Genomic DNA, 22,688 nt, shown 5'->3' with positions numbered 1-22,688 from the left:
GTACTTCCTTCGGTATAGACAAGTGCACTCTCTTGAGATCAAGGGAATGAACTATAAGCATTTCCCAGATGAGTATGGCTTTCACTTTGTAGGAAATCCTTGCTCCTAGAAACGCCGAATCAAGTCAATTGCAATATCGCTACTTTTGAAGTAGAAATTCTTTGATCAAAAAGTGACAAAATAAAATTTAATTATCTTTACAGGCTATACCATCAGTAATTTGATAATTATATATTTCTTAAGCTTCTATTTCTATAATTTAAAATAAATGTAAAATCAATATAGACCTTTAATTTTAATTTAATTTTTAAATAGTAAAGTGACTTTTGGTCCATCCCCTAATATCACATGCTATAAAAAAACTAGATATAAAAACAAAACATTTGGGTCATTTTGTATAAAAAATTATTGAGTAGTTATTTTTGTAATATATAATATCTTATCTTTGTGGCAAATTATTTTTGTACATTGTAATCAATATCATTAAAATATAATACATTAGCAATTTATAATACTCTCAGGAACATGTCAATCATTTAATATCTTCATAATAAATTAATAATACTGTATTCATAAATATAATATAAATTAGGTTAGGTGCCTATTTTTGACTACCATAATTCAAGTAAAGTAAAACTATATCTGCGGGTGGTGCTTTGTCGAATCGTCATGCTTCTTTATAATCAATGGCTTTAATTTGCTGCCCAATTTGCTCAGTCTCTTGCTGACTTTATCACCGCTAGCTTCGTGCAAGTCGGGTAACGATTTACTATTGCTGGCTAGATCTTCCAAGTTGATTGTTGCAATCGTTTTTGCTCTTCCGTAATATCTTGGCATGCTATAATCAGACTCTTGGAACAATACTTTAGGAGTCAGTGAGTTGATTTCTGCTTTATATTCTCCTATAACAGGCGTTTCCGCAAAGAACTTAGGAAACTTGCCACCGATAATCACAGGAGTATCCGGCATCCTGCTTATCTGAGAATGCTCTTCTGTTCTTCTTAAATCGACCGATGAAGAAATCGTTTTTAATGTACCTTCTTTTTTATCTTTGTTCTCTTGCTCTTGCAACAAATCGGGTATGCACAAGAATGAAGCGCTCTTCTGAGGCACTCTTGCTAAAACATTCTTAAAATTCTTATTCTCTAGTGCCTTCATACTATCAACTCTCTTTAACAAATCTTGTTTTGAATTAACCCTCGTGAAACTCGCCGCACTATCCGTTCTTGGAAGACTTTTAATAACCGGTGATGCTCTTAAACTATTGGCTCTACATATACTCTTAGAACTTTCGGCTCTAATCAAATGTTTGCTCATCTCAAATGGTTTTTCAATAGGTTTATCTATCGCACTCGATATTGAAACTGTAGGTGTAATTGTATCTTCAGATTCTATCGCCGATTTCATCATGATGCCTGCGTCTGGTGATTTTGCCGAACCACTGTCCTCTTCCTCCTCCTCTTCAATCTTGAAAATCGCATGATCCATGTGATCTTTATACAATTCATCCTGGAACATGATCTCAAAATCTGAATACTTGTGTTCTTCATTCTCGTCTTCTTCTGATTCTTTTTCTTCCACAACTTTTTTTAACTGTTCGATCTTTCCGATGTGCCCGTTGTAAGTTATCTTGCTATGTATCTTCTCTTCGTTTTTGTTGTACTTTTGAACTTCTTCATCATCTTTGAATATCATTGACTTTGAGAACACCTGAAAATTTAATAATAAAATATTTAGTCTCAACCAAAACAAATATTTGTGGTGTTTATAAATAATATAAATTGCTGCTTGCTCTATAGATTATTTTTGCTCTTATCTAAGTAATAATAAATATATCTAGAGTGACATGATAAAGCATAAAGATTTACTTTATCTCCTGCATTGTAAAGAAATGATCATTATTTACTGATAATAATATGTGCGTCTATAATATATTATACTTTAACATGTGAAGAGAATCTCGTGATTGTTTTAATCTTGAGATTTAATAACATAACCTACTGGTATTGCGACATGAAATTAATAATGAGAAAAGCATTTACCTTTTAAGTTAATTCCTGTCATACAGCGAAGGTAAGCCAAATTTAATATTATAGCCGGTAAAAGCAAATAAGCAAATCTCCATGAATATATGTCAATTTGCCACAATAATATATAGTATGTTCAATGCCTTTACTAACCTTGGGGGTTAATTTCTAATGTTAACATATAAGACAAAAATGATTGATTGGCAATATTTCTGGATGAAACACAAGTCATTAATTGTGTTTGATTGAACAAAAATTGACACATTCATTTCAGTTTTGAGTTGGTATGCCACGTAGTAGTGTTTTAGAACCTATATTGCTTCTTTTAATACACTCAAGACTTATGAAAGGCAAAGAAACAGAAATGATTGCCGGTACTATTCAAGAGAAAAGTGCAGAGATATTTTTTTTATAACATACTTTTAATTACAAATGTCAACACATAAACTTCTTCAAATAAACATACTGCTCAGAATAAATGCAAAAGTGAAATGTAAATAATCAAACCTTATATATATCTGGAGCTAGAATTGGCAGCTCTGTCAACACAGCTCGGTTTGAATCCAATGGCAGATGGTTGTTATTGGTCGGTTGGTGAGTGATGGGCTCCACATTGTCGAAGTTGCCATTGTAGTTTGTGTAGCACTTCTTCTCCCACTCTTCATCGCCGTATCTGGCTATCGACTCATCGAAAAGGAAACGCTTCTCCACACAGTTCCAATAGAGGGACTCAAAACACCTGTAACAGAAATATGTAAATAAATAGATGCTGACGATACATGTTAACAATAAAATGTACATTATTGATAGCGCAAATAAATCAAAAATTAGACGAGCAACCATTGATTAATGCAACGTGCTTTAAATGAAGGTTGAGATGTGATTATATAATCAATTGTTTAAAATGAATCATTGTTACTATATTTGTAAAACATTTATAAATTCAGGTATGCTTGCTCTTAAATGCAAATGTCACTGATTAAATTCGTTTCTCATCTTTCTTCTATTGCTTCTTATTCGTATCGATGGTAAATTGATTCCAATTAAATTTAATATTCTGCATCTATATGATTCTCGCAGTATGATAAATGTTTAAATTGATTACTTATATGATGACAGCTATAATAAGGTCATCAAAGGATGAAAATTTTTGTTCAAATGTCTGAGGTGACCTTTTTTCCTACCAGCGCTTATCGCAACGGCCGGGATCAATGTGTGAAACCATGCCACATGGCCGGGACACCGGGACACAGAAACACCGAGACCAATGGTGTGAAACCGGGACGTTGTTAAGCCTATATTTTTCAAAGTAATTTCACCGTACTTTTTTTATATTCATTATATATAGACTAGTGCAACGTGATGTTTATTACGACAAACTATGAAATTGCTTATTGCGTGAAATGGGCAAAAAATTACCTAATTCATGAAAAGTGCAAGCCCTATGCTTTATTCTGGAATTAGACAATTTATCTGCAGAGTGTATGCGTTAAGCCAATGAGATAGCACTCGGATAGTGTTTTTTGGAAATAAGTCAAATGTCACGTTTATTAAAGGGTCCCATTGCTCATGTAAAGTGTATGAATAATAATGGCATTTTAAATAGTGGTCCATGTATTTAACTTTATCTGGTCGTATAACTGATGCCGGGAGATTGACAGATATATTGCAATTTAATGAAATATAAAAGATATTATCTATAACAAGTTTTTCATGTAACTGTTGGATAGGTTAGATCAGCGTTGGTCAGAACAGTGAATACCCCATGAATAACTCTGCAACGAATTATAGGGTGTTCACTGTTCTGACTAACGCTCGCTCGTGCCTAACCTGTCCAAAATAATTGTACGTCGTTTTATTTATAGTTCTAGACTTTTTTGGCATTCTGAATGAAGATGAACATCACTTTTCTCGTCTTTCAATGTTTTTGGTGCCTTTTAATATGGTGATTTTTTAAGGTCCTCCTCAAAAACATTGTTTTCTTTTTGTACTTCTTTGTCCCCGTCTTCCTTTTAAAAATGTCCCTTTTTTTAGGTCTCACAGGATCCCTGAATGAACAAAAGTCTTCGAAACAACTCTTTTAATATTTTTAAAATCTGAACCCCTTACTTTTATCAATAATATTACTATAAAAAGTTTGTTTCTGAAAGGGAACTTAAGTTAAGGTGAACATATTTCTAAACTCAATATGTATCAATGAAACCATTTGTTTTAGAATATGTTTAGTATCAATAACATATTTATAAACATCCTGTACATATGATTTTTTAAAAGAATATCAAAATTAACTAGTCACGCGTACGTGAGTACTAAAAGCAAATCCAACCTTATTCTAAAAAAAGTCATTTCAAATCTCAGATGATGATTTACGAAGACCTTGAGTGACACTTGTCATGCAAACAAACGTATTATAATACAACCAAAGGTATTCCTAATCTGGTGACAACGTTGTATTTTTTCCAGTCTGTGTGTCAAATCTACACTTGACCGTGGCTCGGTTTCATAATCGTTAAACAAACAGGCATGCATAAATCATTTGCGAAGGTATCCCAGGTGGAAGAACCGCGATTGAAGGTCTGCGACCGTGGTTTCCGGTGTCTGTACCAAAATTGGCTGGAATTTCACAAACTCACCTTCGTTTGCCATATTGTTGATATGATAATTGATATGCAGCGGCTGATACAATTGCATATCATTACCTGACTAAATAGAGGGACCGAAGGGTAAGCTGCGGATGGATTGTTGCTGATTAGACCTTTCATAATCATGTATTAGGTCGATTGCATAACATATGTATCAATGGTATAAGTCAGCGATTAATATCTGAGTTCTAATCCTTATGGACCATTTGGAATTCGTGATTACTATTTAATTATTATTTCGGTCGATCATCACAGGTTAAGTTTTCCTAGATTTTCCTAATCTTACGGATGAATAATTTAAATTATAATCGCATTTGATCATGACTAGCTACATATATTAGTAATTGTAAGCTGTAATAATTGCCTATAATTAATAAAATGGATCGCTGATTTACAGACTTTGATTTCAGTCTGGTGTTTCGCTACTTACTTAGTAGTTGTTGATGGGCTTTACCACATTGTAACACATGTTGCTACAAGAGATCTACAATAAATAGATAAATGTTTGTTATGCTGACAAAAATCTTAGTAAGAATATGATTAATATATATAAGTATATATTGGTTCCATTCTATTTAACAACTAATTTCTACGGAACTGTTATGGGTGATCCCGACAATATTACAACATCGCTTTATATCGATGTACCACACGCAAACCCGGCGATTTGATTTTCACTTTAAAAATATATTTTTTATTTTTTTTTAAATATTAAATCAAACATGTCAAAAATACCGCTTTATTGCTTATACTACAATGGCGACAATTGCATATTACGATTTCTAAAAAATACATCAAAACCAAAATTTGGACCAATACAAGAGCGCGAAAAACAACTATCACTTCTCAAAAGTTAAAAAAATTCCACGTCAAAAGCAATAAAAACGTGCCGTCACCGAAAGAAAACGTTCCCAAGACTAGACCCTAAAGAATCGCAGTATGAGGTACATCAGTGGATAGTCCAGCATCATCACAATATACAGCCGACACTCCAGAGACGTCATTTCAGATTTTTGATGTAGGGGACAAAAGTTGGCCAGCCCATGGTCGTTTTTTTTAATAATTCGATTTTAATAATAATAATGGTATTTCAATAAGTAACATGCATTTTTCTGGCCAAATTCTAGGGAAGGAAAATTCCCCCACCTGCCCCCAATTTATTCTGCATATCAAAATTGCATTGGAGTAATAAAAAAAATCAACCGATGGATAACAAGACTCGTATCAAAACGATTATAAATCACTGACAGTAAATATTAATATTTATATTGATAATAATATACTTGTACAACCGTCCCCCGAGTATGCCGTGTATATTTTAAGCAAATATTCCCATTTTTTTTTTTGCTTGAACGGATAATGTTTGAGGATGCCGAAACAAAATGTGTGATAAAACTTACATTGTGAAACAATTCGATAAATCGCGCGGGTAACCAGCTACCCGGGTCCCAGGTTTCTTATCGCCGGCCTTGACTACACGTATCAAAGTTGCCACGTATTACATTGCCCATCGATTATTCTCAATTACCATTGAATCGAATAATGCACTTTTAATATTTGCCTTCGATTCATCGTTACCATCTGTGTGTTGCGTTGTTTGCTTTTAAAATTCTGCGGGAAATGCTAATTAGAACGATAACCGCAGCTACGTCACTAGCGACTCGCCAATTGTGACAGTTTTCAGTATTTTTTTCAGCTTATTAAATATGTAAATAAAACTAATCAAGCGTCTTTATAAACAATTTTTCGGTCTAATACGGCGTTCGATGATGAAACGAAAATGGCACCTAATTTAGAGTTTATTTTTTGACAAATGTTTGTCATTGACTATGGTTAAAAAATCATAAATTATAATTCTTTCTAACATTACTTCGTTATGTACAGGTTGTTTTTAAAGTGACTATATCTGATGTTAAAATTGTACGGATTTGATAATATATACTATCAAAATTGATAATATTCTTATTGATACATAATTGGCAATATTTTTATTTAATTATGCACTCATTAAATGATTGGTCTGTATATAAATATATACTAAGTTCCTTAAAAATATTGCCATATTTATTTTTTAATTTAGAGCTAGTAGATTTTGAGTTGAGAAAAACATTGAGTTGCGGATCTTAAAAAAAATCAAAATAAACTTAACGAAGATAACAATATATTATATCTTCTGATATTAAGATAAAATACAAATATGTCTGTTACAAAGAACTTAATTAGTTTATTGCTAGATCAGATGGCCTAATTCTAGTGTAAAATAACTAATGTAAATGTTGCATCATAACTTATATGTAATCAAATTACCGCCTTTTTTAGAACATGGAACTTTAGACTCAATCACAAAGTCGTTAAAATATAATTAGCTATTAGACAGGTAATATATCACATAACTTAACCACACACAGAGAAATAATTAGACTAGTTTATAATATTTTATTTGATAAAAAAAATTAAAAACAGCACTACAGCAATTTTAATTTATGGTTTTTTAATTAAAAAAATATAAACATAGCTACTAGGATATAATAATAATAATAATAAAAACTATTGTATATAATAAATATATAAAATAAAATAAAATATTGAGTAATTGATGTTCAGATAAATCTTTTTATATATATTTATTATATATATATTTTTTTAAATATGTTATTACGTAGTTGTCACATTTAATATGAAACTAATATTTAAATTTAAATTAAATAAAATTCAAGATTCAAGGAAGCTCTGTGGAATTACAGGTAAAGACCTTTACGAACGATTGCATCGCTTCTTGAAAACACCTTCAAAATGTGTTCACGCCTTAAGAAAAAACACGGCCCAAATTACTATTTGGGCGATCGAAAACCAGGTAGCTCAAAGAATAAGAGTCGAACGTATTGTCTGGTGGGCGTCTTTTCATACAAAGGATAGTTTTTATTGACAGTGATATTATATGATTAGCGTCTCAAGACGAATTGTGCAATTAAGTGGTCTGTGTAATAAATCAGTTAAGGCTTTTCTTTTATGGTAAAAAGGTCTATCTCCTATTGTGTGATGTGTGATTGATATAGTGTTTAATATTTATTTTTTCGTTGTTCAAGTGGTCGTTATGGTGACTTTTAAATTGTGACCAATGGCGCAAATGGTTTTAATGTGTATACTAGACTCAAAAATGTTCAATCATAATTAGTACTAATTAGTTACATAACATAACAACTATTTAGTTTAAAGACTGGTTATAAAAAAATTATTGATAATACGCATTTTATCTCGAATGATTCGCCACGTGATTTCGAAATTTAATTATTACAATTTAGTTGTAAGCAGTTCTACATTTAGCGCTTGTCTAAATTAGTAAGTCTTGTTTAGGCCCCTTAAAAAACATATACAATACTTCAATTGGATATTTGGGTCATCGGAATAATTTTAGACACTGTCACAACCAAGATTTGAGCTATTATAACAAGCAACCATCTGACAATTAGCACAATATCATCTAGTTCTCATCCAATCACTAAACGATATCATCACGCAATTTTGACGTGCTTTCTAGATACACAATGATAATGCAGAAATGTATATACGTGATAATGTGACTTAGTTCAATTATTAACACGCTACAAAGATATCTACAAGTTTTAGATTATAAACGACACGTTTAAAAATTTAAAGTTTTAATTTTAGTCAAAAAGATCAGATAAAAATTAATTTATATAGGTTTGTAGAAAGTTTCTTGAGCTATATTTTAAATTGATACTATTTTTAAGGCAATTCTGAATCGAATAGTTCATCGTGTTCATCCTTGATATCGTGTTTCTTGTTGGATACAAACTTCTTTGAAGCGGAATACTGGTTTTTATTTCAAAAATCTTTGCTCATTTGCTTATTTTTCGATCTCTTGAAAAACTACGTAAATCAGGGGGGTAAATTAATTTTAAGTACGCATATCGCCGAAATTTACAATTATGTATCAAAAATGCTCGTTTTCGTTATGCGGAGCGCGTATGTATGAGACCCTAGGGGTGATTGGACCCGTAGCCAGTGAGACTCAATGTGGAATCTAGTAAGACTTTTTATCGCAATATTTATATGAGTGCCACGACGATTATCGGCGAGATGCTTCCTCCAAGCGGTGGTTAAGTTGACGCAGGTGGTGATGCCCGTGGATGATCCTTAGGGTTCTTGTGGGGTAGTTCTTCTTGCGGCGATGATCGTTCGGTAGTTCCAGGTCATGTCTTCGCATCTGTCGGTGGGGGCGCGTCTGCTGGTCTCTTCGGGTGACTGCTGGAGACTCTGACTGGGTGACTGTTTCATCCTCCGACGCTCTACCTCTTCTCATGAAGTCCGGGCTTAAATATCCAGGGCTATAAGGCTTACTGGCCAATCGCATATGTACAGCAATCTTCCAGCCAATCACTGCAGTTGCTTCGTAAAACAGCAAAATAAGTCTACGCCTTTAGAAAGCAACGTCGTATTGCATTTTCACAAATATCACCGTGGTGATTTATGATATCCGTGACCGTTTTGCCACAAAACGATTCTCTTAACGACGGAAAATATTTACTGTGAACTCGTGTTCTGTGTGGTCCAGCAAATCCTTTACGCTATTATGTTTATCTCCATTGTTAATAAATAATCGTTTTTGATTACAGTCATGAACGCGAGTTTAAGGTTTGAGACAATGACCCTTTTGAACGTAGTCATCTGTGTGTGATCGCTACATAAGCTAATATATATGTGTATGTGTATTATTTTATACAAAATTCTTTTTTTATATTTTACCAGAAATTATGTATTTAAGCAATAATTTTTATTACTGCATTTGTGATTTATCACTAAGCCCAATAATTCATTATGAAAAAAGTAATTCTTGACAGACCAATTCTACAGAGGCTTAATTAAAAAAAATAGAATTAAGTAATGAAACGAAAAATTAGAGCTGGAGTCCCACATAAAAGTGTTCTAGGGCCAACACTATCGATACACATGTGATTTACCACAATTTACAAATAGAGAAAGTCACGATTGCAACAATCGTAGATGATATAGCAGTTGAAGAAAAAATAGAGAATACTACTGAAAATGAGATCATTACATTGAAATAAACTAAAATCGGTTCATTGCAAATTCACTAATAAAAATAAAACTAATTAATCACAATTTGTTATAAATAGTCGCACCATCTTATATGCAAATTAGTGTGACTTTGGTATGAACCTGGGCACCAAAGAACTGAAAGGAAAATATAAAAAAGAAACACTTTAAATAAAATTTGTGAGAAAAAAAAGAAATCAAAATAAAGTGCTACTAAACGTTGTAAATAATCCGTTGTATGTCTGCAATAAAGACGTATGTCGAGATATAGGTGTCACATGAAACGTTTGACAGCACGTCAACATCAAGACAGTAATCTCTTTAATGTAGACAATTTTAAATCGTGCCTAAGAAAATCAATAGATTATCACTAAATATATTTGCCTATATATTCTTAATATTGCGGAGAAATATCGATATGAATAATTAAAATAAAATTAAGATATCACATGGATATTTATTGTAAGATAAATAAAAATATAGAATATAAGTCACTGATTTACAAGCGTTGATATCAGTCTGGTGTCTCACTTTAAACTTAGTAGTTATTAATCGTGAACTTTGCATTAATAACTTTGAATTGGTACTGTTCAATATTAATAAATATTATTTTTCATACCTCTGTCTATAACATGTTATTGTTAATGTTGAAATTTACCGATGAATGTAATAAATTTTAACAGAAATAACTTGTACTTACGATTGCAAACATCTGCACATTGTTCTTGTCGTTTTTGGCTTCTTCGGTCATGTCAAAACAGATTTTCGCCAGTTTACACCCTGAAAGTAAAATATTTCAGTATTTGATATTCGATTTAATACATTTGTAACTTAACATAATTAAACAAACACTCGTGACCTGTCATATTAGAAAATATAATACTAAGAATTAGGTGACACCATTATAATGTCTATTTAACACCTGTAAAATCTGTTTTGTGTTTACAATACTTTTAAGTGTACAATAAATTACTCTTGATTGAAAATGTTCACAATAATGAATCAATACGTATTCTAAAAATAGCTTATAGTTCAATACCGATTAGATTCAAAATATTGTAACTTCCATGAAAACCAAATCTGAGAAAATCGTTATGCAACAATGGGTACTGTTTGTGTTTTTCTAGTTATTTTTGCGGTTATGCACAGTGATTTTTTTAATCTACGTGATAACTTGCACGAAGATTCGTAAAGCATTCATATTAATCTTTGAGTTGTTATTTTTATGTAAAGTTACTTTAAAACATCAAAGAACGACCTTCACATTGACATATAAAACTCGGATATTAATGTTCAATATTATTATTAAAATGATAAAATTCTACGAAATAGCATGATGCAGTTAATCCGCTCCAGTGGCGCGCAACATTTTTTATGCTGTAAACAACTCGTTGCCTCCCTACATAATTTTTAATAAATTTAACCTTGCAAAAAAAACATAATCGCTAATGCAAATTATTTACGTATGTATGTATGTATCAGTGGCAGAAAAAAATCATACACAGATATGTAATGAACACGCACAATACAACACGTATGAACCTTTTAATTAAACACCTAAATAAGAAACAATCAAAATCTCTATATATATATTATAAAAATAACAATAACATTTATGTGAAATCAAAAGAGCGTCAATATATTGTATTATATTTTGTATAGCTTTTAAGCATTTAGGCAATGGATGGTAAATAGTATTAATATATTTTGCTTATTAATTATTCTTCAAGTTAACGTAACATATTATGCCTGCACTACACTCTCTGTAAGTTGTCCGAACCGAAGTTACAACTGAAGTCGGCCGAGACCTACGACTTCGAGTAAGCGACCACACTGTCGCAAATTTCATATGCCGTCCGGACGGCAGGCGTGAATGACGTCCGGACGGCGGCTTTTGTCACGTACAGCCGGCATATTTTTTGGATCGAAAAATGTGGCAAATAATCGCAATTTTTAAATTGTCATATTATTAAAATTACGCTACTGATAATTATAAAAGTTTGTGTGTGCAAATATTCAAGTTACGCAATATCTTTGTCGGTTTTTGCAAAATGCCATAAGGCATAAAAATGAACTTCAGAATACGAATACCACATCTGTGACTATCTTAGAATTTTCCGCCATCAATTCTAAATAAGAATTCGTTATGGTGTGACATTTATATAAACCGATCTAGGAAAATACATAAGGATATTCGAAACGATTTTTTTTAACAAAATCAAGTACCACTAATTATTTTTTAATTATTTAATTTTATATGAAAAAAATATAATAACGATATCTGTTAGAAGAATATACTATCAAAATTATAATTAATCCCTTTTGGTGCCCTAAAATATTTAAAGATGTTAGTAAGAGTCTTTTGAAGTCCCCGATAAGCTAGTGGTAATATAACTTGACCACGTGACTACGATGCAGCGCTCGACATGCGTGTTAACCATAAGACGCCTACGCGCATACTGAAATTGAACCGAGTTACTCGTTCTATCTCAGTTTGCGAAACAACATATTATCTCTCTCACTCTCGTCGCTTAACACGCGAAAGAGCGAAAGGGGAAGTATCTCACCGCTCGCGCTCGAAAGAGCAGCTCCGACTTCGGTCTTTTTGACTCCGGTCCTTTTGCCGACAATGTTCGGAAGTGCTCGAAGTTGGCCAAGTCGACTGAATTGCCCCTACTTTACCTCCCGTTCTCGGTAACTTCGGACAACTTCCGAGAGAGTGTAGTGCAAGCATTACATATTGACACTCAACCAAAAAGGACCAATACAAATGTTCACAAAGTATGAGCTTTGTTAAGAATTGTATAAGCTGTTTAAATATTAGTCCTAAACAAAAAAGCACTCTTATAAAAAAATAACAATTTTCTTTCCGCCTCTAAGTATCACATTGGCTAAATGATCAAGAGTAAGAAAGAGCAAAGCACCTCCCCTGAACTCTAAAATTGTATATAATCGCTTACATAGCGTATTCAATTCAGTTCCATCTAGAACTCTTACCAGGAACTTTATTTAACAAACACGACAAGCTTGTACCAGCTATGAATTTCATAATCCCAAGAGTGCAAACCAATCTTTGAAGACGATTTGAAGACTACGTGATGCTGAATAGACTACAAGAACAACACATTTTAAACAAATCAAACGTGATGACAAAACAATTGTGAAAATAATAGTTATTTATGAATTAAACATGCAATTGCAAGGTTCTTACAAAATAATATTTTTATTGGCTCACTCTCTCATATTGATGGCTTAAACTCCATATTCAACAACTTTACAGAAAAAAAAAAAAAAAAAATAGACAACTTGAAAATAGGAAAATAAAATAATATCTTGATATGAAATATTAGTATTTAATTGGAGATTTTGAAGATAGGCTATTTTGAGCATTTTTATTTCGATTAAATGTACAAGATGACATTGTTAAGTCATTTTTACAGAAAAGTGGAGCTTGCAGCATATATAAATTAGGCTTTACGCGAAATATATACCCTACTGTTGCGCTGGAGCAAGGTCCTTAGCTCGCATTTTTGCATAAGATAAGAGCAAAATATCTACGAAACGTAGATCTTATTTATTATAAAAAAATAAAATAATAACATTAAAATATTGTATGATAACTTATATTGTTTATATTTGCATTCACTGAATCATGGTGTTCTTAAATCGGTGCTCTATTTCAAAAGCAAACGAAACAAAGTTTTTTGCTTATAAACTAGCTTGTGGTTTGTAAAATAAATCCGTTGTATTTTTTATAAATTAAATAAAATAGTATCTTTAAATCTATAATTTAAAATTAACAGCAGATGAAGATCTTCCACGGGGTTTATTTTTAATTCATTCATTCTGAACCAACATCGTACAGTTCTCTGACTAACAGTACCCTTGCCAGATCCCAAATTGATATTTCTCGTGGCCTTCGCCACTTTCTATCTCAGTTTATCGTACAAAAAATAATACGTTAATCTTTTGTGTAAGTATATTATTATTGTTCCTACTTAATTTAAATATTTAAATATTACCCTATATGTCTAACAAAAAATATTAGTAATTAACATAAAATATTCTTAAATATAATCAAGGCAAGAAATAATCTAATCATATTCAGAGCTACACACTATTGTTGTTCATTATCAGTTTTTATCTACACTTTTTGAATACATCTAATAATTTGTGATTTAATGACGATACTAAGTGATCATATGTCATTATTAAAAATTACACATCACCGACAATAAATATGAATCCTAATCACTATAATCAAATTTGTCCTAGCTCCAATTTTCATATCGCAATTAAAAAAAACCATCGTCAGGAACCGTTTCATTCATAAATCACAACTCGATAATACGCTCCGGTGACTCACGCGTTCAACAACACCAAAATCACAAGTTGATTATTGCCTTCACGAGAGGTCACTGCCTATAGCAAGGCAAATCCTCGACCTTCACGTGTGACTCAGAAAAAAATATTAATCACATAAGACATACCACAATAAATGGAAGATTAGTAATACTGTATAAACTTATATTAATAGTATAGCAGCTCTTTAACTAATTTAATAAAAGTTGAAAATATTTTTAAAAATGAAAAATAATGTAAGAAAAAACCAACAACTTTACAAAGATTAATAAATGCAATCACTACATCAAAAATACACATATTAGTCGGTTTTCAGACTTAAATATAGTTGAAGAATATTTAAATGTAATGAGAAAAAAAATAGGCTGTTATTTTTAGTGTAGAAAACATAAATATCGAAGTGCTATTTTTTTTAAAAGCGCAGTGCAAAATATTAGATTTTTTTTATAATAAACAGATTTTCTTTAAATAAGCTTTTATTTACGTGGATATAGATATTTTAATTTTTTTATTTTAAAACATTTTTGCGCTCTTAACTTTTTGCTGTAAAATCTGTAAAATTTACAATTGCATTCAGGGCAGGTAGTTATAAAAGGGACAAGGATTTCTGATCAACACACCAAACAATTGTTTGCCAATATAAGTTATATGAATTGCGTTTATCAAATATTTCTTTTCAACGAAAAAAATAACAATGCAAGGATCAATAATTATATTATTAATATTTAACAAAAAATTGTTTACCGGCAAAATAAAATAATATGTACTGTTTTAATGTAAATCCTGTATTAAACATACGATAGGATGTTGGCATTTTTTGCAAAATGCTGATGCTGTTAAATATGCAGCAAATATTTTAGTCAGACTTACAATAATTTATCATAAATTAATGATGTAATATTTACGTACTCGTGTGCTTTTTTGTTGTAAAAAGATTTTATACAATAAAAAATAGATACTGTAATAATATAAATACAAATATTTTTTATTAAGATTCTCAAAAAATTTAGATTCATTTTTCATTCCTAGATAAATAGCAGTACATTTTACAATGTTCAAATTTTATTAATTTGAAATTATTGTACGATGTGAGTTAGATATGCAAAATAAAACAGTGAAATCTCAGTATAGCGAAGCTCACGGGTCCGAATAATAAATTAAGTTATACTGAAAATGTAATTGAATGTAAGGAAGATGATAATTTTTTTTTAATGACCATATTACTACAGCATAAAAATAACCTCTTTCAAGTTTGACAGTACGTTTTATGTCCATTTTTAATAATACTGTAATGAGCACAATAGAAATTGTTAAAAAAAATGTTTTATAAAAAAAGTTTGAGGGTCGGTGAAATACTTTGAATGTCGCTTGTGAACATACCCATCACACGCCAAGTCAAGGACTGACTGAATTCAGAGAAATATTGTGTTTAGTTGTAACGTAATTTTTTAATTCGGAGCAAAATATTTCGTTATACTGAGATCAGTCTTCGTTACAATGAAAATATTTTGTATGAAATTTTGAAATATCAAACAATAACTAGTTACATTGTTCATAAACTATTTTGTGTGTACTGTAACTGAAGTGATTTGGCAATGCATACATTGCCTAGTTAATGTATGTATTTTCTAAATTCACGTCATAGGTACATACGTATAATAAATCTGATATTTTGAATATTAATTAGATAATTATAAATAGTCATTTTCGGGAATAGATCTCTATTACATTCAATCAACAATCATATCCGTTCAATACAAAAAGCAGTCGATGGTACTGTTTTTTTTCAGTCGCGCCATTTAGATAATTAGTTTAAAAAAAGTGTGTCAAGGAAATATTCAGATATATTCCATAAAATGGACCAAAAACAAAACGAATGATCACTTGCATCTGTCATTGTTTACTAATTGAAATATTTAGGATGAAATACATTTTTTTTAAGATCGAAATTATTAATAATAATAACTATTAAAAAAAATATTTTAATCATCATCATAGATTATATTTTCTTATATATCCTGAAAAAACAGCTACATATATTGCATTTGCATTGCTAATAAAAAGTATAATCTACTATAAACTATCTTTAATATATATATCAAATCATGTTTTTCATTACATTTATTCCATCTACACTTATAGAATGATAACGTCACCGTCAAATTTCTAGATCTCGATATAATTTCATACAAATCAAACTTAAAACCGCAATATTTTTCAAGAACGTGGTTAGCGTGGGATTGCTTTAATGTATTATATATGTTTTTTTAACTAAAAAAAAAACTAATATAATTGCAGCCATTTTCTTTAGAATCAGAGCTAGGTCAATCTAAATAAAAAATAGACACACATTGGATCGATTCTGTATTTGTAACCTTATCATTTATGCTACTGTATGATTAAGATATAAAATTTTAATGAAGACAGTCTGGTATTGATTCGAAGTTTATGTTCACTCTGGGTTACTTTTACTAATAAAAAAAAACTTATCCTTATATTTATGAATGATAAAACCTTCGTTCAAATTGCGAATTTTATATGTTAAATATAACTTGGGTTTATTAGATATTATAATTAATGTTTCCTTATATTTTGAGCAAAGCACAATACGGAAAATACTTGCATTAGCGCAGGGAAATATTTAACGATTATCATGATATGGATGACTCAGGTAATTTTTGAGAACGCTCTTTCTCAATAATCCGCTTTACGTCATTATGATATCTAATGTAAGCGATGCAACGTTGTTATTATTTATGCAGTATATTCAGAATTGAGTTAAATTATATATCTAAACACAAAATCATAAGTATATAAATGCATAATGACATTGAATTCACTCGTCAGATTTATTCATTAGTCATATTCGAATGAAAGTTGATGAAGCTAATCATAAAAAATGAGACATTCCAAGGCTAAGATCTTTTGTTAAATAATTTAAAAAGAAACACATACAGAGAGATGTGTATATTAGAAGTAATCGATTGCGAGACGACGCTAGTGATAGAACCAAATTGCCAATTTTCTAACGATAACGACAATCGAAATTGATCGTTTGCTATACAACAAGATTGGAACATTGAGGCAATGACGTCATTAATAAATGTATCAAAAAAAAATGGGGAACGCAGAAAAATATATGTATTATACAAACATGCATCGGTATTTGCTTTTAGTATATTTTAAGTAACTATAGATATCATTTATATATAGATTAGGTAATGTATGTGATAAGGTTGCCTAGATAGAAGCAATGAAAGCATTTTTACTAACCTTACAAATATAAGGGGTGGTTTGAAATCGCAGGTAAAAATGACATCATCCTACACCAAACACCTTTACAGGTTTCATCTTGTCGGCATACGGGTGGTTAAAAACACTTTATCGCTCATCCGTTCTAGGTATTCATATTCAAACATATTTTTGTCATTGTCTTCTTCTATAAAATTAATATAATAAGATTAACAATTGTCACTTGATAACATATAGGAATCCATATAGGTACTATATTATCATACATACTCAAAGTTTATGAAACATTGTCAAAAACAGTCACATTTGCTCACTTTGTATATGCTTTTTTTAAATCTGTATAGTTGCATATTAGTACTAAAACTGACACATTTTATATTTTTCCGTTTGTTGGTTACTAAGGGTTTGTTTGTTAACAAGTGCATTTATTTTCGAATTGCTTTGTTTAAAAGAATTTTAAATTGTTGTTTAGTGCTTTTTTTTTATAATTTCGATGTTAATTGCTTTTCTATGCTTGTTTACAATTGGGTTCTCAATTCTGCCGTAAGTTTTAATTTATATGATGATTTTCATTAAAGGTATGGTTTGCCAAATTTTTCATCAAAGCGTTGTATCGCGTTTTTATGTTCAATCTTTTTTTGTGAAATCCTACGGTTTGTCTGACCAATGTAAATGTTGCCACAATTAATGAAAATTAATGCACTTGTTGTTCCCATGATAACAAACAAATAATGAAACACAATATCGAATCAAATACAACGCAGCTGCGACGGCTGATAAGGTCAAATTTACGCACAAGATGATGACCCCAACATCAATGGTCGAAACGTGATGCGAGTAAGAAAAGGCGCGGTACGAAAGCCCTCACATCTCAAAGCTAAGTAATATTTCGGGAATCTCGGGATTCATCGCGATTTTCACTTAGCCACGGTCACGAATTTCTTAGACAACGAGATGATAGTAGCATATTAGCAAAGTCTTGGCTTCCGGCTTTGCGAAAAAATCACATAAAATTGTCACCGGCCCAATTGTCTCATAATTACACAAACAAACTAGCACAGACACAAATGACGCGTTCCGGGCAAATGGACCAGAAAATCCGTGACCGTGGCTGAAGCATCACAGCCGAAATATAAAAATAAAGTAAGTGAAAATCGCGATGAATCCCGATATATATATATATATATATATATATATATATATATATATATATATATATATATATATATATATATATATATATATATATATACATATATATATATACCACATATACATATATATATATATATATATATATATATATATATATATATATATATATATATATATATATATATATGGTTAATATTTCTAGGAGTCGGATTACTCCGCGTACTTTTTTGATTCCGTGTGGAATCATGGTCCCTACGTTTCGGCCAGATTCGCCCAGCCATCCTCAGGGGAAAATTGAGAATATGAACATCCGGTGTGGGCAAAGCATGTGGTTGTTCAGATCTGAACAACCACATGCTGGGCTTTGCCCACACAAATTGCCAATTTTCTAACGATAACGACAATCGAAATTGATCGTTTGCTATACAACAAGATTGGAACATTGAGGCAATGACGTCATTAATAAATGTATCAAAAAAAAATGGGGAACGCAGAAAAATATATGTATTATACAAACATGCATCGGTATTTGCTTTTAGTATATTTTAAGTAACTATAGATATCATTTATATATAGATTAGGTAATGTATGAGATAAGGTTGCCTAGATAGAAGCAATGAAAGCATTTTTACTAACCTTACAAATATAAGGGGTGGTTTGAAATCGCAGGTAAAAATGAAATATAAAAATAAAGCAAGTGAAAATCGCGATGAATCCCGATATATATATATATATATATATATATATATATATATATATATATATATATACATATATATATATACCACATATACATATATATATATATAAATATATATATATATATATATATATATATATATATATATATATATATATATATATATACATATATATATATACCACATATACATATATATATATATAAATATATATATATATATATATATATATATATATATATATATATATATATATATATATATATATGGTTAATATTTCTAGGAGTCGGATTACTCCGCGTACTTTTTTGATTCCGTGTGGAATCATGGTCCCTACGTTTCGGCCAGATTCGCCCAGCCATCCTCAGGGGAAAATTGAGAATATGAACATCCGGTGTGGGCAAAGCATGTGGTTGTTCAGATCTGAACAACCACATGCTGGGCTTTGCCCACACCGGATGTTCATATTCTCAATTTTCCCCTGAGGATGGCTGGGCGAATCTGGCCGAAACGTAGGGACCATGATTCCACACGGAATCAAAAAAGTACACGGAGTAATCCGACTCCTAGAAATATTAACCAAATATTTCTCCGCGAAAACGCATTCAACCACATATATATATATATATATATATATATATATATATATATATATATATATATATATATATATATATATATATATATATATATATATATATATATATATATATATATATATATATATATATATATGGTTAATATTTCTAGGAGTCGGATTACTTTTATATATATATATATATATATATATATATATATATATATATATATATATATATATATATATATATATATATATATATATATATATATATATATATATATATGTACTATATATTCGTTTAATATTTATAAAATAATTACTAATTTCGATCTCCTAAGCACGATAGAAAAATTGAAAAATATGTAGGTTCATATTGGATTCGAACCCATGTCTTTCAGGTATTAGTCATCCACCTTTAACATACCATATTTTCACTCGTAATTTAAATCTAGTACAACATTTAAAGAAATAATCAAAATAATAGTATTTTAAGCATTTTTAAATGTAATACAGGTACGCCCGTTTTTGCATCTATTTTTAAAATAAACTTTTTTTGTGTATATTGATCATAGGTATTGAAATCGTAATATGTACGTCTCTAAGCTTTTAGAACAGATATTCATACACCTATGTACAATACATTAAAAAAATATACTGACATAGTACTTTTTATATATATAGAATCACCTAAGTTTTGCATATCAAAATCGAATCACACAAATTTTATTCCAACACATTTTTACTCTCGATCGCAATCATGATGCATTTACTGCAATGCTCATTATTGTCGCCAAAAATAAATACATTTTGATTATAGTATGTTTATGGAATTCGCTAAAGCATCTTTTTAGACTTGTGTCAACTAATTGAAGCTATGTGAAACGACTGAATGATTCATCATTTCTGACACTAAACTTTAGCGGAAATACTTTGTTTGCCAAAACTATAATTATGAAGAAAATGAGGTGAAGAACACTTTTTTAAAGTGTCACAGAAAGATCTGAATTAGTTAAAGAGTGCCTTAAAAATAATATTTAAAGAAAAACATAGGCTACACTAAATAGTCTTTAACATAAAAAATCCATTATTATTATTGTTATAACAATATTATATTCAATTACAAAGTCATTGCATGATCATACACAACGATAATAATCATAATCACACACGCGATACTTGATTTATATTTTATATACCGTTATTTTAAATCAAGACAATTAAATCATCCAATGTTAAATTATGCACAATTACCTCAATGTGTTATAAAAATACAATAATAATAAATTGAATGGCGGTCACTCGCGTTTTTATGAGCCACACGTTGATAATGATAATTAGAAATATCACTTTGATTAATTATATCACGTTTATAATCACATTTTTTCACTGATGTATGTATGTGGTTAAATATCAAAATGCGTCTGCGGTACTTTCGGAACGCACTGTATTAAAATAACGCGTCTACCTCGAACGGTGTGTGGAATATAACTGAGGAGTTTGTTACTGAATAACAGTCGCTTTCTATGCGCGTCTTTGGAGAAGCTCTAGATTTTTTCGATATGTGCCTATGTCTGGATTTATAATGCATATGTTACGTCTATGCGTACGTGACATTTTGATAAACGCGTGTTTTATATATTTGTGGTATCTTACCCTTTAAAAATTCAACGAAAAATGCTTCATTATTTTACTTTGTATCGTACGTGAAGATAAGGAAATTTCGTATTATGTGATTTTTTATGTTTATAATCCTCTTTCCAGGTATCTAACATATTAACTATAATTAGTTATAGAACTTTTATTAGTTTAGGTTTGGGTTTGAACAGCAAATGTACATTTCGCAACTGGCAAACTAAATTTTATGTACATTATAAAGCACCATATAATTTCACTAGCGCATATCAGTTACATAATATTTTTTCTAGTGAAAATATAATATATCTACTGCTGAAACTGTATTTGGATTTCACTAGTGAAAATATAACTTTATCGAAAAATAGATATTAATTGTAACAATGTAAATAAATAATGATAAGTATGTAAACATCGTATGGAAAAGTTGAAATCAAATCATTTTGCTAGCACCATCCAGATAAATTATATTTTCACTAGTAAAAATATATATCTGCCGGTGAAAATGTATTCCAATATAATTTTACTTAAACAATATTTTCGAGATAAATTCGAGACTGTTTTTTTTTATTTTATTTTATGCATAACCCGAGAATTTCTGATTAGGCCATTTCAAATTTTTTTAATATTTATATTTCATTAAGATTCATAATATTCGATTAAATGACATGCATTTTTCTGGCCTAATTTCCTTACCTGCTCCTATCAAGTGACGTCCCTGAAACAACAAATGATAACTTTGTAGCTGATAATTTTTAGTGGCCCGCGGATGATTTTATATATATCAAAACGGCCATTGGCGTAAAATAGATACCCCGCCCCTAACGTAGCGTCTACTCAATGAAGCACTTGAAATTTCTATGGAGCGATGTCGACAATCCGACTCTGCTCGGCGCCTTTCAGTTGCGAGATGTAGTGCCTTAGAGAGTCGCGATCGCGTCCTTTATTCTTGAACGCCGTGCACGAGCACGGCGTTCTAGCTTCTCAATGACATCACCAAACACAAGGATGTTTTCAACGATAACCTTTATTGTTTTATATATTTTATGATATAATTATTGTTTGTATAATGACCATCGTGGCGCATAAAGAAAACCTGTCATTATTGTCAGATTTGTAATAAAAAACAAATAAAACAATCATAATACTTAATGAGCTTGCTTTTAGTGCGTGTCTTTATTTATTAAAGGTTAAATAGCTCCTTGCGTTAAGTAATTCCTAATTTTACTTACACATTTATATTGACCTTTGACAT

The 22,688-nt window shown here is 30.5% G+C and overlaps 1 protein-coding gene across 4 annotated transcripts; it reads right to left on the bottom strand.

Moving 5' to 3' along the window:
- Positions 1 to 505: 505 nt before the first annotated feature.
- Positions 506 to 21,291, bottom strand: LOC148232782 (uncharacterized). 4 transcript variants are annotated; one of them, XM_088191081.1, is made up of 4 exons: positions 21,053 to 21,291; positions 10,449 to 10,528; positions 2,535 to 2,766; positions 506 to 1,710 (listed from the first exon to the last, which is right to left on the bottom strand). In XM_088191081.1, the coding sequence occupies exons 2-4, from the start codon at positions 10,466 to 10,468 to the stop codon at positions 637 to 639; spliced, it is 1,326 nt and encodes a 441-aa protein (XP_088047207.1). In that variant the 5' UTR covers positions 10,469 to 10,528; positions 21,053 to 21,291; the 3' UTR covers positions 506 to 636. The 4 variants fall into 4 exon arrangements, with proteins under 4 accessions (XP_088047207.1, XP_088047210.1, XP_088047209.1 ...); XM_088191084.1 differs by having other exon boundaries at positions 21,179 to 21,285; XM_088191083.1 differs by lacking the exon at positions 21,053 to 21,291 and adding an exon at positions 17,384 to 17,521.
- Positions 21,292 to 22,688: the final 1,397 nt, after the last annotated feature.

This window comes from Plectrocnemia conspersa, unplaced genomic scaffold (genome assembly GCF_051122295.1).
Source record: "Plectrocnemia conspersa isolate PC_06_02 unplaced genomic scaffold, ASM5112229v1 ptg000008l, whole genome shotgun sequence".
NCBI lineage: Eukaryota > Metazoa > Arthropoda > Insecta > Trichoptera > Polycentropodidae > Plectrocnemia > Plectrocnemia conspersa.
Note: the sequence above shows the minus strand (reverse complement) of the source record. Positions and strands in the feature narration are given on the sequence as shown.